Here is a 17,595-nt window from a genome sequence, read left to right on the forward strand (position 1 = left end):
CCTTTGAAATAGTTTATTTTGCTGTCTTTAATCATGAATACAACACACAGAATCCTATAAATGTCGTGATAATTAAACGATATCAAAAACAAAAAAAAAAACACATTATGCCTCCTATTTAACACAAATAATATTTTGACATCTCTGATTTGCCAAAATTTTAAACCAATTTTATTTTCACTTTCATAGTTTTATCTTCAACTGCTTGTAGTTTTAACTGTCTTGAGTGTTTATAGAAATGGTTTATACCTGCTTGCAGCCAAGATTCTGATGTTTCTGTAGAAACCAGACTTGTATATGTTTAACTAAAATAACTTATATTAATTAAAGTAAAAAACCGGGGATTTGGGCTTAAGAGATGAATAAACCAATTGGTGGGCCAAATTTTGGTCAATCATGGCCCGGATGTGGCCCGCGGGCCGCCAGTTGAATATCACTGCTTTAGGTCCGTGTCTGTAAAATTGACTGAGTTATAAATGTTTCTGTGTTTGCTAAAGTGACTTAGTTGTGGTGAATTGGGTTGACTCCAAGGGCTAAAGAATTATAGATGTACCTCCCATCCAGTGATTACCTTCATTAAATCCATTCAGTGGTACAAATAACACACACATACAGATACGGGCAAAATCATTATGCCCTTTTACCATTCAGTGTTGGGTGATGTTAAATTTAAAACCTCTGTAGTTGTGAAATCTTTGACACTTTCATAGTTATGTTTACTTTGTGACTGGGTCAAACTTAATAAAAAATCAAGGGTTTTTTCATTGTTAGTGGATTCAGACAATGAAAGAGTGTCTGTCAAGGAAATAAAATGTAAACCCCTGGGTCACATGTCTCCTTTAGACCACTTTAAGTGAAAAGAAAGAAGCCTTTTTGACCTTTTTGGAAAAAGAGGCTTTAAAACCAAAAAAATTATTTCTTACTGTTACAGATTGGAAATTCTGACATTGAAGTATTTGCATGCGAATCTTTGGCATTTCCTGACACTATATGATTAAAATTACATAAAAGAAATACTGTCATTAAACTTTGAGGTATAATTCTAAATCTTGTCCCGATCAGATACTCAGTATCAGTATCATGGTTGTGTTAAATGGCAAATGGACTGTATTTGTAAAGTATCTTTCTGGCCAACCAGGATACTCAGAGCACTTCACAACGCAGTCTGCGTCCTCACCCATGCACATGCGATAATACTGGACTTTATTTTACTTTGCTTTATCTACATAACTACGGTAATCTGAATAAATCATTCCATACRATCTAATAAGTTACTTAGATCACATTTATACACCGATCCATCACATATCAGAGGACGACTTCTCTAACCACTGAGCCACAGCCACTGTAATTAAAGTAAAATAAATCAATACATTTAATATTTCCAATGTAAATGATTAATGCTATTTGAAATTATTTATAATCAAAGTGTTTGTGTGGACACTCATTTTTCTTTCAGACAGGAGCTTGATTGTGATTGGCTGGCCCATGTTTTTAAATTTAAATCAAACCTGATGCACGTTGTTACCAGTGTAAAAGACGTGCACATTTGCTGTTTACTTCATGCTCTTTCACCAGTCACATCCGCTAACAAGGGTCTGCTTATAGAAAGTTCAGTATCAGCGATAAGACAATCAGGCTAGCAGCCAGCAGGACGCGCACACACACACACACACACACACACACACACACACACACACACAGAGTTACACAGTTGGATCNCACACACACACACACACACACACACAGAGTTACACAGTTGGATCTCTGCCCTCTGGGAGCTCTCGCTGCTTTCTCACTGTTCAAACTGAGGGACCATTTAATACCCAGCACTTCTTTGTCCAGACAAGGCCATTTTTCACACCAGCTCTGCTGCTTTCGGCACACACTCCGACACACACTCACAGATGCTGGGTGAGTAAGTTAATCTGCTGTTTGATGTGGATGAAGCAGCTCAGGGTGTCCCCCCCCCCCCTTCATCTAGCCCCCTCATATCTTTCCTGGCCTGTAGATGTGTGGAACTCGTCGCACATTCTCATCCTAGTTTTATTTCGGAAGAAGAATCAGTCTATCTGGTGTAGCGGAGCGCCACAGGGTTTTTATCTGAATCAATATTATTGCAGAGCTTTTTCTTTCTCACATTAGACACTCATCATTTTTCTGTCTATCAGCTGGTTGATAAAATACAGAAGCATTTCACTCCTGCTCTGAATCTTTAAGTTTTTTTTACATGCCATATTTGAGAGGCTTTAACACAAATGTACAGCTGCTTTCAGTGTGATTTTTGTCATTAGCCCAAATTAAATTATTGTGCTTGTAAAGCATCACAATCATTTCATTTTACCATTAATATGGCAGTGAAGTTTTTTATTTCCAACAGGACGGTGTTTTGTGATGATTGGAAGATAATGTTCCTGCTTGGTTTTCCAAGCATTTGAAGCCTTGGTTCCTGCCTTTTTATTACCATGAGTTACATTTAAACTGAGCTCTAAGGGGAGATGAGAAGAATTTATGATAGAAACATCAACAAAGTAAATTACTGGCTACAAATGCGACCCAAATCAGAATTTTTTTGCCCCATATTGGATTTTTTCATGACAGCCTGAACATGACTGGATACTGACACTAACCTTAAGTTATGCAGTTTAAAGTTTGTAACTCCAGACACCTTCAGCTACAGAACATAAGTTAAGTTGTTTCATCTTTGTTCTTTTAAATTTCCATCTCCTGGATGACTAAGAATCCCCAAACCCATGATATTAACATCCAATGTCAGTCGTGGACCATATCGATACTAAAGTTACTCAATCGATACTTCACTTCYAGCACGTCGCTTTGTTCCAAAAATAAAATGCTGCACCGGAGCATTCGGCCAGAGGCAGGTTCAGATATAAACACTGAACTAAACAAGCGTGTTACATAATTATTTAATTGGCTYTGATTGCACAACAACTTAAGAATCGACATGCCGACAAGTAGCATCCATGTTTATGTAACTCTGTAAACAGAGCTTAATATGACATCACATCATCTTCTGCGCATGCATTTCACATCAGTGCCATGGAGAGTTCACACTGGAGTCTGATGGAGGTCACATTTAAAACATAATGTGAACGTCCACACCAAAAAAAAAACCTTAGTACTTGGTGTGTAAACATAGCCATTATAAAACTTTTACCACYTTTAATGTGACATTTTGTACAGTTCAAGTGGAAAACACATTTGTTTGGGGTGAAATATAATAAATAAAAAGGTGCCACAAGCCGKTTGCATAAGTAAACACACACTTGAACTAATACTTTTGATTTGTAACACGTCTCAGAGTTGGGATAGGGCCATGTTCACTTCTGTCAAGCAATTGAAAAAAGTTCCCTGGATGGGAAGCAAAATATCCTCAACTTCAGAGTTGAATAAACCTTTATTGYCATTGTACAAAGCACAATGAATGATGAACAGAAGTTCAGTTGATTTGTTTTTAAGCTCATAAGAGTTTTTTTATTATTCCACATAAAACTGATCTTTATTCAAAGTGTGAATTTTTGTATTTTCTTGTTTTTTGTAGCATGGAGGATGGTTGTTTTAGTGAGTTCTCTTCATGGCTAATTTCACTACTGGTGACCAGCTTCTGCTTTGGTGGTGTTCTTGTGTCATAAACTCTAAAAAATGGATCTCACGAGTCTCTTTGTGTCTCTTGCACTTGTTAAGCTTGTAGCTGGAGCTGCATACATCTCATCTTTAGTGTATCCCAGTACTTATGTCTTCTGCCTCCACATTTGTCAGCTTGGGCCATGTTTAGGGGCCACACTTAAATTATCCAAGCAAGCCAGATTTATAGATTTTTTTTCATCTAGTTGCATGGAGTTGGCTGCATATAAATGTGGATCTTCTRCATTCTCTATAAAGTGCACAACATAACAAAAATACTGCGCTTTATATTAGGTACAGTATTTGTACTCTAGCTTTTGAGAAGTCTGTCTCACACAAAGTTTAAAACTGTCATTGGGAGAAAAAACWAAACAAAATATCTAGACTATGAACCTGGCCATTGCAGAAAACACCAGTGAGCAGATTGAACCGTACAAAAGCAAACTTGGGTTTTATTTTTACAAAAGTTCATCTTCCCAGTAAGTATGCAGACAGCATACATCAGGAACATTAAGTCCATCAGATGCAGCACACCCAGGTTCAGAGTGCAGATGTGCAGACATGACGTGAGTGTCGAGGCTGATCTCAGGCCTGTTTTTCAGACTCCTTTATGTCCAGAACCCTCGGTGGGACTCAGGCAGCCTGCCARCTCTCTTTTATTCAATTACACCAAGCTTTGTCTCTCCAATTTGATTACCCAGGTTGCTTTTGGCTAATAATAAAAGTCTCCTTTCCCCTCTCGGCTTAAACCATGTGCTGCAGTGGTCCCAGCCAACAGTCCATGTTATGTTCCCACTGAGGTCCAAAACAAGGTAATCCATTTGTCTGGACTGATTTGGTCTCTGTCCAATGCTTCTTTTCTCCTGTCCTCTGCACACCTCCTCCTTGACTCACAGTTACGCTGTACTATTGGACATAAACAATGTTTCAAACTGCCTTTTTTAACTTATTTTTTCTGAAAGGTTAAAGGTGAATGATAGTGTGTGTGTGTGTGTGTGTGTGTGTGTGTGTGTGTGTGTGTGTGGTAGAGGTGGGGGTGCATGGAAATTTTCTTCTGGTTATAAGAGGGAGGCCTGGCAGAAAAAGTTTGGGAACCACTGTTCTAGTTTGTTACAGTGCTGCAATTAAGATAAAACTTTATCAGAATTATTTGGATACTAGAAGCAGGCAGAGAGCGCACACCTCCGCCAAGAACCCTCGGATCTGGATGGTGATCCAGGTCAACATTAAAACTTTTTTTGTCTTTGCAATATCCTTAACATTTCCTGAAAGTTTCATGAAATCTGTTTGTAACATTTTGAGTAATATTGTGGACAGACAGACACMTGCTTGTTCTTATATCCTCATGGGGACTTTGCATTGACTTCCATTCTTTTAAGAGTAATTTCTATAGTAAAACCATGACCCCTTACCCTAAACGTAGCCTAAACTCAATTCACACCTTGGTCCTAAAATGAACCCCTGATCCACCAACCGTATTTCCGACAACTGGGACTAGGCTTTTTTCCGAAACAGAACAATTGGTCCTCACCGAGCTGTGTACCTGGAAAATGGTCAAAAATTATCCCACCATGTAGTAAAAGCATGTACACACACACACACACACACACACACACACACACACACACACACACACAACTGAAGACAAACTCCTTGACAGTCTTTGGAGGGGGTGCTTGTTTCCACAGCAACTAGCCCATCCATCTGTCTTTGATGATGATGTCCTTCAATCATCTATTTAAGAACAGAGTTCTATAATTGTCTCCATCAATGAGGGTAGTTTGTTTTCACAYAAGTCTTCTCAGAGTGCAGACTTATTTAGTTGTTCCAGTGATTACTGTCTTGTTTAACAAGTTAAAGTCTTTAATCAAACATCCAGTTTTCCTCAGAAAACTATGAATCAGACCAGCATCATGTCTGAAACAACTGAAACTCAGAGACCCACTGAGGAAGTTACCATCCCCTCCTCTACATGGAAAATTCCCAAAGCCCTCATGGATGAACTCATTTCTYTTTGCTGTGCCTTTCAGCAATCTCAGAATGAGTTATACTATCTGAGAAATTATGCTGAGATAATGAGACTCCAGATTTTAAACCAAGAGTCTCAGGAGAACGATTTCAGACATCAGTCTGAGACGCCAAAGGAGGAAAGGTCTGATCATCTGATACATGATCGTCCAGCTGATCAGACCCAGGAGGAACTCWGTCGAGTTCAGAATGAACTCTGTCAGGCCAAGAAACTGTTAGAAATATACCAGTTTCAGAACAACTGAGTTTGTCAATATGGAGAACAACTGAGAGTCCGGGTCGTTCAACTTGCAACGGAGAGAGAAGATCTTTACAAAACCATTCAGCTGGAGGAACAGATATTCTCCCAGGTGATAGCAGCTTTACAGAAAGATAAACAAGCTCTGGAAGCTGAGGAAAGATCCCTGGAAGAGGAAAAACATCAACTGTTCCTGGAAAACAAAGCTCTCAAGTTAAAATCTAGGGTTGCAAAGAACGACTCGGAGAATCCGGCTTATGGATAAGAGAGTTTGAAAAGGAAAGGAAAAGAAACAGGGCCATGAAGCAAATGGAAGAGGACATGAAAGCTCTCACATCAGTGAGAGAGCAATTGGAATATGCAGACAGGCAAACCAAAAAGGTGAAGAAAAAAACCGAAGAAGAAAATCAAGRACTGCAGAAAGAAAAGTTCCTTTTTGCAGTKGCGAAAAAACAGTTTGAAGCTGCAAAGGAACAGTTAAAGATAGAACGTGCAGAAATGCAACAAGAAAAGTTGCAATTTCTTGATGAAAAAAGCWAAATCGAAGACGTCAAAATAAAAATGAAGGAGGCCGTCAGAAAATTCAAAGAGGAAAAWCGAAAACTGAAAAAGGACAGAAGTGAATTTGAGATTCGCAGCATAAAGGAACAGAGAGGTTTGACAGATCTGACTCCAAACCCTCGTGAACAACAGYCAGATCGAAGAAATAAAGAACAAAGTAGAGATAGAAAAACAACAGKTAAGGCTCCTACATACTATGGCGTAATGTTTGCAGTCCGTGAGCCACGCGGACTCTGTGCATATTGTCTGCGGATATTTGAGACTTCATACTCGAGCGTACTGACCGCCTGACAAGTTCCATAATTTTTTGCAATTTGTCATAATGTCAAGGAYGAAGAGGAAGAGATAGCTTGCATTTAAGCTTTAAAACAACAAATGAAAATAACTTACTTTACCCAGGGTCTGAGCTATTTCCTCCCACGATTTTGTTGATCTCTGAAAGTCCTTATATTCCTTCATTAAYGTATCATATAGTGTTTTCTAATCTCCTCCGTGAGACGCTCTTTCTCAATTTCATCCAAAAATGATGCAGATTTTCAACTTAATCGGCTTGGTGTCACATTCAAAACAGTTTAATGTGAACTCGCATTTTATTGAGTGGGCGCAAACTTAAAAACCTGATAGGGAAAAAAAACTTGTTTCCAGGAGAAAAGACAACTGTTAGAGGCAGTGAGTATTGCTACTTATAAGTATTGCTACTTTTGACGGTTTTRCTACCGATAACCAGACACTCTGTGTGGTGCTGTGCTAACCAGAGCAAAGCGCCCAGCGACCGCGCTTGCGCACGAGTCTATGGACAGTTTAGCTAGGCTCTGAGAAGAGGCAGTACCTGGAGAGAGMTGGTGGAACTTCTGCTCATTGCGAGAAGAGAATTTTGATCAACCTGYCAGTGCTGGAACAACCCTATATATAGGGGGAGRGTCGTGGCCCTCCTTGTCACTGAAAGGCTGATTTCCAGCCAATCCTGGCTGGCGTGATGTAATATGAGCTTCTGATGAGATCACGCCAAAGGTGTTCCCAATATGAGACACGGAACGAATGCTATGAAAGAGAACAAGCTGTTCTCTTTTCCACTCAAACAGCAGCACTCGATGTTCAAAGCGTGTTGTGGCATGTTCTGTTTGAATTGTCTTAAGTGGCCTGACAGTTTCTYAAGTTGGAACATGTGTTTATTTTCACAGCTTTTCGGTTTTGAACCGTCAAGCTTTATTTTTATCCTTTAACTCATTCATCAGTCAAGGTCTCCTRCAGCTACACTGATGTTATTTTACATAAAAATCACACTTACATGGTGTCAGAACAATTACTTTGTTCTTCATTTAGCCCCTCATGTCATATGCTAGTTTCTTTCTTTGTTGCAGTAACGGTGTCTCTTTATGCCCTCCTCGTCTTCTGCATTACGTTTGCTCAGGCTGAGGAGATCGTGCGCAGAGAGCTGGAGAAGAAGGAGACRCCGAGTCTCTACTGTTTACTCGGGGACATCTTGAACAATCATCAGCACTACGACAGGGCGTGGGAGCTGTCGGGCCAACGAAGTGCCAGAGCCATGCGCTCCAAAGCCCTGCTGCACCTCCGCAGCAAGGAGTTCCAGCAGTGTGTCGACTGTTTCGAGAAGTCGCTGAAAATCAACACCATGCAGGTAWAAACACTGCTTGGGGTTTTTACCAATTTTGTTCTGTACACAGTAACTCCTCATTATTATTACTGTAAAGAAAAGTGGAGTTTTGCAGTTTTGTCAGTCAATATTATTTTCCTCTCATCAGATTTTAAGCTGAGGTTAAACCATGATGTTAGTGTGAAAAATAAAAGGCCTCCACACACTCAATTCAAACTGCCAAATTTGGCTCCAGTCATCTTAGTTGTGTGACGAAAATTGCGTCATTTTKTTTGCAGTTCTGATACARTGGTAGGACAGTTGTTTTGRGACCAGAAAGTCACAGGTTCAATCTCACATGCCGTGKTGTCCTTGAGCAAGACCAGTCCCTAAGCTCCCCGGGCTCTTMCATAGCTGCCCGCTATGCTCGCTGCTCCACTTGTGTGTTTCTCACAWATGATGGGTCTGATGTAGAGCACAAATCTCATCATTGCCTGGGAACATGCATTGTGCAGTTTGATTGTCTGACCCATGTTAACAAGTCAAACAAAAGAGATCACATAGTTTTGAATTTAATAGCAGCTGATTCTGTTTCAGAGCAAATTTTTTTACAAGAAAATCTATAAAAGTTTGAAGCTCYAAAATAAACAGTATTGTGGGCCTCCTCTTTGCTGTGTGTGTTCTGTTAGTGTTGCAGCAGACTGTGTGTGTGGATATGTATTTCAGTTAGCTTCATCACAAAACTGACCATGATTCATCCCGGCTCTTCAAACTATAGCAGAAAATAATTTTGATACTCTTCAACCAACATGTTTTTTTTTATTCGTTTGGATGTTTTCTGTGTTTTTGGCTGAATTTATTGTTTTGTGTGCAGCTTGGTGTGTGGTTTTCCCTCGGATGCGCCTACTTTGCTCTGGAGGGCTATGAGGGAGCTGCCAAGGCTTTCCAGAGGTGTGTGGGACTCGAGCCAGACGTAAGTCCCTCCACTCACACAGTCCTCTCTTACTGAGGAAACKCACCAACATTAGGATTACACTCCTGTTCCATACTAAACCTAAAGTTATACCCAATCTTATCCTTTTAAGTGTCTGTGACATGCATTTCCTTCAAACACAGAGTCACAGAAAATGCCTTTACACTTGACATAATACATACGATTTTACCTATTTTGGCTCAGCCAAAGTGAAACAAGAAGTGACATCAAAGAGAAACTCTGAAAAGTAATTTAAAACACTTATTTAAATACTGACCACCTTTAGTTAGCAAGACCACATTGACCAGAAAACATTATCATTTATGAMATAATGACAGTCCTGTACGCTGCAGTTTCACTCTGAAGATGGCCAACAAAGCGCACATCTACTAGTTACAGTGGATTTTTACAGATAACATTGTCACAACGGTCGGTGTGGTTGAACCTAAGAGAGCAGGCAGACACAATAAAATAAAAATAAAATAAATATACTTTTAATAAATAAATAAAGCAAAAACTGACATGTCAGCAGAAACTTACCCAAAGCACAGAGAGATTTGAACAGCTGGTGTAATGGTCGACTTAGGACCCAACAGAAAGACTCAGAATATAAAACAGAACTAAATGAACATGATCACAAACACCTGACTGGGAGACAGACTGGAACRGGTGAGAGTGGGCATGGCAAACTGACAGGGAGAGCCCACAGGGGACCTACTGATGGATGACAGGGAACACAAAGCTAAACTGGAACCAACACAAGAACACCAAACCAAACAATGAAAACACAGACTTCAGTCCAAACTGAGCACAACTGAACCAACACAAGGAGTGATGAGGTAAACACTGAAATAATTCAAGATATAGAAAACAAGACRAGCAGCAAGCCAGAACCATTGTACATCTGCTTRTACTAGTAGCCATTTTCRCGTATCTGAAGKGCTACATAAACATTAACAAACACTGTGTTGGGAGGGCATTGCCAACAACAGCTTATTTACTTAAACAAGTCGTTCTGAAGGGAGCTCAGAACAGGCAGAACTGAAAACGTGAAATCTCGTTATCTGACATTAATTTTGTGAATTAAAGTAAATGAACATGTTTTGTATAGCCCGCAGATGTATCYTAACGTGTTCAAGGACCCAATAATAGGTCCACTTTAATGTACAATAGTGCCAGTGTAAACACATTTTGGAAAGTTTAAACAGCTCCGAGGGGTTCATACATGTTTAAGAAATCCTTAAATCTCCTGTGGTAGCCTAGCTTGGTAAAAACCAGCCCSTTGTTCTTCGCTTTGCTTCATACAGAGGGTCTGGACTCTCGGCTATTGAGRAGCGATTACTTGCTGGAGACGTGGCCTCTGTTGAAGTTTTAAATGATTGGATCTGATTTACCCAATCGCTTACGGTTGGCCGCAACATATGTAGTGCGCCAACTCGACTGTGAAGGAGGCTAAGCTAAGAAGCTAACTGGAAATTKYATACAATGTAAACAATCCTRCTGAGAGGAGAGAAGTACTTGAGCCAAATGAGATGGCTGTAAATGAGTGCTGCAGGTTTTGTCAGACAAGTTTAATTTAATTTGGAAGCCTTGTCAACACAGGCTTCATTCACTTCCTCCACTGCCATTGCTAAACTAACWAGCAGACACTGCGCAGAAAATCTACATTGGTGTTCAAAACTTCTTCTGTTTTCTGATTGGCCCAGGTAAAATTCTCCTGAAGAAATCCTTGTCTATGGGAGAAATCCCAGACAGAGCAGTGAAGGGAAACTAGAAATGAGCAGAACTGCATAAGAAGGCAAGGGCCAGGCTAGTGGTAGCCATGTGGAGCTGCCTAAACACTTTCTGGTACAGAGCACCACCTATTTGTACAAAGCTTCTCCCTGGATGTCATTACGCTGCTGAGCTTCATAATGATCTATATTTATGTTTTGTTTTTTGTTTTTTTTTTGTTTTGTTTTTTGCAAAAACTAGCTTAACATTGGTGTATATGTATGAGAGGATGACTGGGAGATACAGTATATTACCAAGCTGAAATGTTTCGTAAGAGCCTCTATCCTCGCTCCAGTTTTTCAGAAAACATACTTTCTGGGTCCAACGGGATCATTTGAGTAAGGCTCAACTGTATCCTGAGTTCCCATTTTCCAAAAGCACTTTTATATAATGTTGCTTTATTTTTTTTTAAACCATAAAATATAACGCTYCTACGAAAGATTGTAAATGACATGAAGCACTGTTGAGAAGATGTGCTGAAGTGAGAGTGTCAGAAATGGTAGGAGCTTCTTAAAGAGACGAMGGACAATTTCAARGCTCTAGATAASCTATGAAAAGCTATATATTCTGTGGTGAAATCATAAAAAAAGAAAAAGATAAAACTTAACTTTGTTGTGCAAAAAAACCTTTAATTGCATCAAAATTCTAGTTTAGATGTAAARGCCAATTTTCTGCAATGTGTTTAAATTTTGACATATGATTATTTTGACCCACTACTACCAAAAGTCGTAACACATTATTCTCAGCCAAGCTGCAAGTTGTGATTTATTTTTTTAATCTGGATTTTTCCAAAGTTGTGGGAGGAGCGGAAAATTCAAACTAATGATGGAAACTGGAAAATGTCGACCAAATATTAACTGTATTAAATGAACACACAGAAATCTGAAATCTACTGTAACACAAACACAACCTGCTGGTGAGTCGGCCCAACATTACATCTCAGATCATAGACTCTAATTTCATCTGTTTGTTACTGCTGGCAGCAAATATAGAAACCCCACTCTGAGATGTTCATTCAGCTGCTTTATTTTGTTGAAAACTAATGAAATATATCACTTTGATTTATTGTATTTGACAACCGAACATGTTGGTTTTATAAAACCCACCAAAAACATTAAATGCAATTTTTTTTTCTGTTCAAGAAAAGAGGAACATTGGCTTTTCTACCAGCTTGAAGTATGTGAGTGRTGGATTTCGCTTATGAAAAACAATATTTTTCACTAATCAAGTCTGGACTTCCTCATGTAGCAGCTGACAGACCAGCTCTGCAGGGAGATTCTCTGTCAAAAAGCTTTTTGTTGAATTTTCACCAGATATCTCAGTCTGACAGCTTCTCTTCAGCCCTGTGGAACCATGTGTTTTTTAAAAATTCTAGGTTGAAAAAGATTTATCAAATCTGTTTGTTGTTTCAGCTGACAGTCCTCTTATTTTATGTGGAACAGCTGAAGAAACACTTTTAATTGCAGACTTTTGCATAACGAGCTTGTCTTCGAACTTCWCTTTTCTTTACTTTATTTTATAAAATGCTACTATTAAGTACAGTTTAATTTTTTATGTACTTTTCTACTAAACCAAAACATTTATAACATCTGATTAGTTTTCCATTATTTCTGTTCTGCCCTGTCTAGGGGTGGTCAGAACATAACATGTTCCAGGCATGATGATTGTTCTGAAACATTGTGATTCATCTAAAAGTAAAGAGTGTTTTACAAACTGGAGTTTTTTTAGCATCAGGGTTGCTCAAGGGCCAAAATGCAAAAACAAAATGCCAATTTTCTTGTTATTATTTCACTTAGCTATATACAAAAACACATTTGACTTTAGTCAYGCTGACCTCGGCCCCTCCATCAGAAATTATCTGTTCATTTAACGCATTAGGCTGCATCTTCTACAAAGCTTTTGCCTTTTCCCTCTTAATTTCTCTTCTCCATTCAACACTTTCTCCTTTCTTTTTAACACGTTTGCCCTCTTTCTCTTTTTGTGTTTGGGAAGTGCCGCTCACATTGGACAGCAAAGACAGCTGTGCCAGCACGCAGCAGCGTTTTATGCGATACAAAAAAAAAAAAAACAGATTTGGACGGTTTCAGCATGAGAGCGTGTGAATATAGTGAATTGTGTGTGTCTCACACTCAGAGTTGGCCACTCTGGGGTGGGAGTGGCAGCGGTAACAATATTTTTAGATTTTCAATCTGTGCATTTTACATCCAATGAAAGTAAGGATGTTAACAAATAATTTGGACAATATTCTGGCAATTTAGTGGTATTTCCAGTTGTGRTCTTGACTGGCCTTGAAGTAAAATCCTGAGTCCTTAATGTCTGAGATCAAGACAAGACTGAGACAAGACCAAGACCATCAAAAAGTGGTGTTAAGTCCAAGACTGGTCTGGAGTACTACAACACTAGCCCATGGCATGGGTAACTACCACATCTGTGAAGGTCCCATTAATACTGAAACGTACATTCAGGATTTTGGAACAACATATGCTCCAAAACATCCCAGCTTCATTGGATTTGATGTTGGAGATCGTTGACGTGGCACAGGGTTACAGGTTAGGTTGGGAAGGAAAAAGTCCTGGACAAAAGTCATCACTTCCTGTTCACTTCATGTTAATGCAGCAGAGCCTCAGGAAGCAGCTTGTTTCCGTTCATCTCATTGGTTTATGGTCAAATCATAGCAGGGTACCTGGACACTGATTCACATACATTAGATACATGTACACACAAAACCCCTACAGTCATCACATTTCTCAGAAAAAGATTGATTCCATTTTTTTTTTTATTTAAAGCTTACACTCTCACATGTTGGAAAGTTTTTGTCTATATGTTCTTTTTTGATAAAACTTGAACATTCACGTAGTTTTACTATATGTGTATATGTGTAATGTGAAGAGTTATGTATTTTTTGTTGATAATTGTTTGTTTACCTTTCCTTACCCTCCCCGTCCCACTCTGATCTTTCAGAATGCTGAGGCGTGGAACAACCTCTCTACAGCTTACATTCGCCTCCAGATGAAGTAAGTTTGACTTCTGAGTGTTTGAACAGACAGGTCCGTTTTCATGTGCATCACTCAAAAGAGTTGCATCCTTTGTAGCTAGATGCTGCTGTGGACATCTGTATCTCATCTCGTCTGATAAAGATTGTTTTTGTTGAGATGTGAAGAGCAAATAGAGTTACATTATACACGAGAAAACATTTGGTACAAAAAAACAGACCCCGAGGGTCAGGGGAGTTGGAGGCTTTCYCCAAAACTCCTTACTGCAGTTAAAAAGAAAATGATCAAAAAAGTTTGAATGTACTAAAGTGGGGAAAATCCCTTTTTTTATTGAAAAATTGCCATGTAATGAGTATTTTGCCGATTAAAAAAGAATAGTGGATTTTTTTAAACAATAGTAAAAAAATAAAATGGAATTTAAACTWGATCTTGTTGTTTTAGCCTGAAATATCTTTAAAAGATTGATATTTATTGTGGACGAAAGTATTAAATATAGTTTTAAACAGTTGTATAAGGTGGTCGAGTGTTTCCCTTAAGGAAAACTTCTTGTCATGAAGTTGAACCTTCTGAGGTTTAAAAAGCTTTATTAATATATTAATATAATATAATATATTAATATAATATAATATATTAATATATACACTCATGTCGAATCAAAGAAAAAAGCTACTTTTAACCCAAAAACGTATTACAGTTATCTGGAATTCCAGTCCTTCTGTTCTGTGAATCTTTGCAGAAACAAAGCGTTCCGGACGCTGCAGGAGGCTCTGAAGTGTAACTATGAACACTGGCAGATCTGGGAGAACTTCCTGGTTGTCGGCACCGACGTCGGAGACTTTGGTGAAGCCATCAAGGCGTACCACCGTCTCATGGATCTGAGGGAAAACTACAAAGACATCCAGGTACAGCACAGCTTCTGTGGTGACAGCACTTCCTGATAGTGAAGCATGAAATTAACAATTGTATTTTAGAGTTTTGACTTCTTGACGGGGCTCATAAATGACACAGTTTAAGTACATTTCAAACTTAAACGTGTCATATATGTTAGCTTAATAAATACTGTATAGTTATAAAAAAAATAATTTTTGGTTCGATCAAAAGAAAAATTTAAGCTGCTGCTCTTGACTCGTCAAGGTCACAGCCAGCTGTCCTGATGAAGCACAAATAATGATTACAGTGGTTTGCAAAAGTATTCATACCCCTTGAACTTTTCCATATTTTGTCACATTACAACCACAAACATAAATATATTTCACTGGAATTTAATGTGAAAGACCAACACAAAGTGGTATACAATTGTGAAGTGGAAGCAAAATTTTACATGAATCAAAACATTTTTTACAAATAAAAAACTGAAAAGTGCGACGTGCAAAAGTATTCAGCCCCCTTTTCCCTGAGTGCAACCAATTGCATTCAGAAGTTGCCTGATGACTGCTAATGACTCAAAAGGGTCCACCTGTGTGTAATCTAATCTCAGTACAAATACAGCTGCTCCGTGACGGCCTCAGATGTTGGTTAAGAGAATATTGGGGAGCAAACAGCATCATGAAGTCCAAAGAACACACCAGACAGGTTAGGAATATGGTTTTGGAGAAGTTTAAAGCAGGCTTAGGTTATAAAAAGATTTCCCAAGCTTTGAACATCTCACGGAGCACTGTTCAATCCATCATCCGGAAATGGAAAGAGTATGGCACCACAGTAAACCTGCCAAGACAAGGCCGTCCACCTAAACTTACAGGCCGAACAAGGAGATCACTGATCAGAGAGGCAGCCAAGAGGCCCATGGTGACTCTGGATGAAATGCAGAGAGCCACAGCTCAGGTGGGGGAAACTGTCCACAGGACAACAATTAGTCGTGCACTACACAAATGTGGTCTTTATGGAAGAGTGGCAAGGAGAAAGCCATTGTTAAAAGAAAACCATAAGAAGTCCCGTTTGCAGTTTGCCAGAAGCCATGTTGAGGACACAGCAAACATGTGGAAGAAGGTGCTTTGGTCAGACGAGACCAAAATTGAACTTTTTGGCCACAATGCAAAACGCTATGTGTGACGGAGAAAGAACACTGCACATCACTCTGAAAACACCATCCCCACTGTCAAATATGGTGGTGGCAGCATCATGCTCTGGGGGTGCTTCTCTTCAGCAGGGACCGGGAAGTTGGTCAAAGTTGATGGGAAGATGGATGGAGCCAAATACAGGGCAATCTTGGAAGAAAACCTGTTGGAGTCAGCAAAAGATTTGAGACTGGGGCGGAGGTTCACCTTCCAGCAGGACAACGACCCTAAACATAAAGCCAAAGCTACAATGGAGTGGTTTAAAAAAAAGAATATTCATGTGTTAGAATGGCCCAGTCAAAGTCCAGACCTAAACCCAATTGAGAATTTGTGGCAAGATCTCCATCCAATCTGACTGAGCTTGAGCTGTTTTGCAAGGAGGAATGGGCAAGAATTGCAGTCACTAGATGTGCAAAGCTGGTGGAGACATACCCTAAAAGACTTGCAGCTGTAATTGCAGCAAAAGGTGGCTCAACAAAGTATTGACTCAGGGGGGCTGAATAATTTTGCACATCGCACTTTTCAGTTTTTTATTTGTAAAAAATGTTTTGATTCATGTAAAATTTTGCTTCCACTTCACAATTGTATACCACTTTGTGTTGGTCTTTCACATTAAATTCCAGTGAAATATATTTATGTTTGTGGTTGTAATGTGACAAAATATGGAAAAGTTCAAGGGGTATGAATACTTTTGCAAACCACTGTATAGTTCAGTTTCACAGATTTAGACTGGTAGTAGCTGAGAGTCATCCTCAACATGCACTCTATTGCTTATTGCTCAAAATCCTCTTAAAACTTTATTATCGGTCAGTCACCCCTGTTTTTGTTAACATCTACTGAACCACAGAATGAATTTCAATGAAACTTATCAGAAAGTTATCACTGGATGTGCATCTAACCAGACTCAATTCTGGAGTAAATTTGGTCTCTGATGGCTGCCACAACTAATCGACCTCAAATAAGACAAATAGACTGTATAACTCAGTCAGTTTACAGATATTGAGCTAATATCGAACGTGGTGGCAGCTTAGTGTCATTAGTATCTTCTCTGAAAGCAAAATCTTGCAAAATTGTGTAGATTGAGCATAGTCATTTTCATATGTCTATAAATCTTTTTTTTTTCCCAACATAAGATGATTTTGGTTTCAAACTCTGGCATGAAAAGTGGCRGGCAATTTACATTCCTTCAAAGAATGCTAAGTTTTTATGCTGGCCTTTTATTGTGGCCGGCCTAAGGCACACCTGTGCAATAATCATGCTGTCTAATCAGCCTCTAGATATGCCACACTGCCACACTGGGATGGATTATCTCAGCAAAGGAGAAAAGCCCCTCTAACACAGATTTACACAAATTTCTGAGCATTTGAAGGAAGAAGGTTTATTGTGTACATAGAAAAATCTTAGATATTAGGGTTCAGCTCATTTCTAAATATTGATAAGGAGTAGCAAATCAAAACTTTTGACAAAAAACAAAAGAGTAATGACCAAACAGTTAAAAATGCTTCATACTTGTGCATTGGCACATTTTTTTGTATAGGACTAATACACTCACACTGCATAAAAACCAGGGTTCCCACGGGTCCTTGAAATCCTTGAAAGTTTGTGAATTTGAAAAAATGATTTCAAGGCCCAGGAAAGTTTGTGAAAACAGTCAAAAAAATACACTTTTCCTTGAAAGTCCTTGAATGTTTTGGGGGGATTTAAGTTCTCTATTCACACAATTGATTTTCATTATC

At 39.0% G+C, this 17,595-nt stretch overlaps 1 protein-coding gene across 1 annotated transcript in view; it reads left to right on the forward strand.

Annotated features, from left to right (window-relative positions):
• Positions 1 to 17,595, forward strand: part of LOC106513233 (tetratricopeptide repeat protein 27) — a gene marked incomplete at its 5' end in the record, with an annotated part of 90,006 nt that overhangs the window by 55,943 nt on the left and 16,468 nt on the right. Inside the window, 4 exon segments of the mRNA XM_014001989.1 lie at positions 7,884 to 8,111; positions 8,941 to 9,039; positions 13,774 to 13,826; positions 14,542 to 14,707. Coding sequence (XP_013857443.1) covers positions 7,884 to 8,111; positions 8,941 to 9,039; positions 13,774 to 13,826; positions 14,542 to 14,707 — 546 coding nt within the window.

The sequence above is a fragment of the Austrofundulus limnaeus genome, unplaced genomic scaffold, assembly GCF_001266775.1.
Source record: "Austrofundulus limnaeus strain Quisiro unplaced genomic scaffold, Austrofundulus_limnaeus-1.0 Scaffold0, whole genome shotgun sequence".
In the NCBI taxonomy this organism is placed as follows: domain Eukaryota; kingdom Metazoa; phylum Chordata; class Actinopteri; order Cyprinodontiformes; family Rivulidae; genus Austrofundulus; species Austrofundulus limnaeus.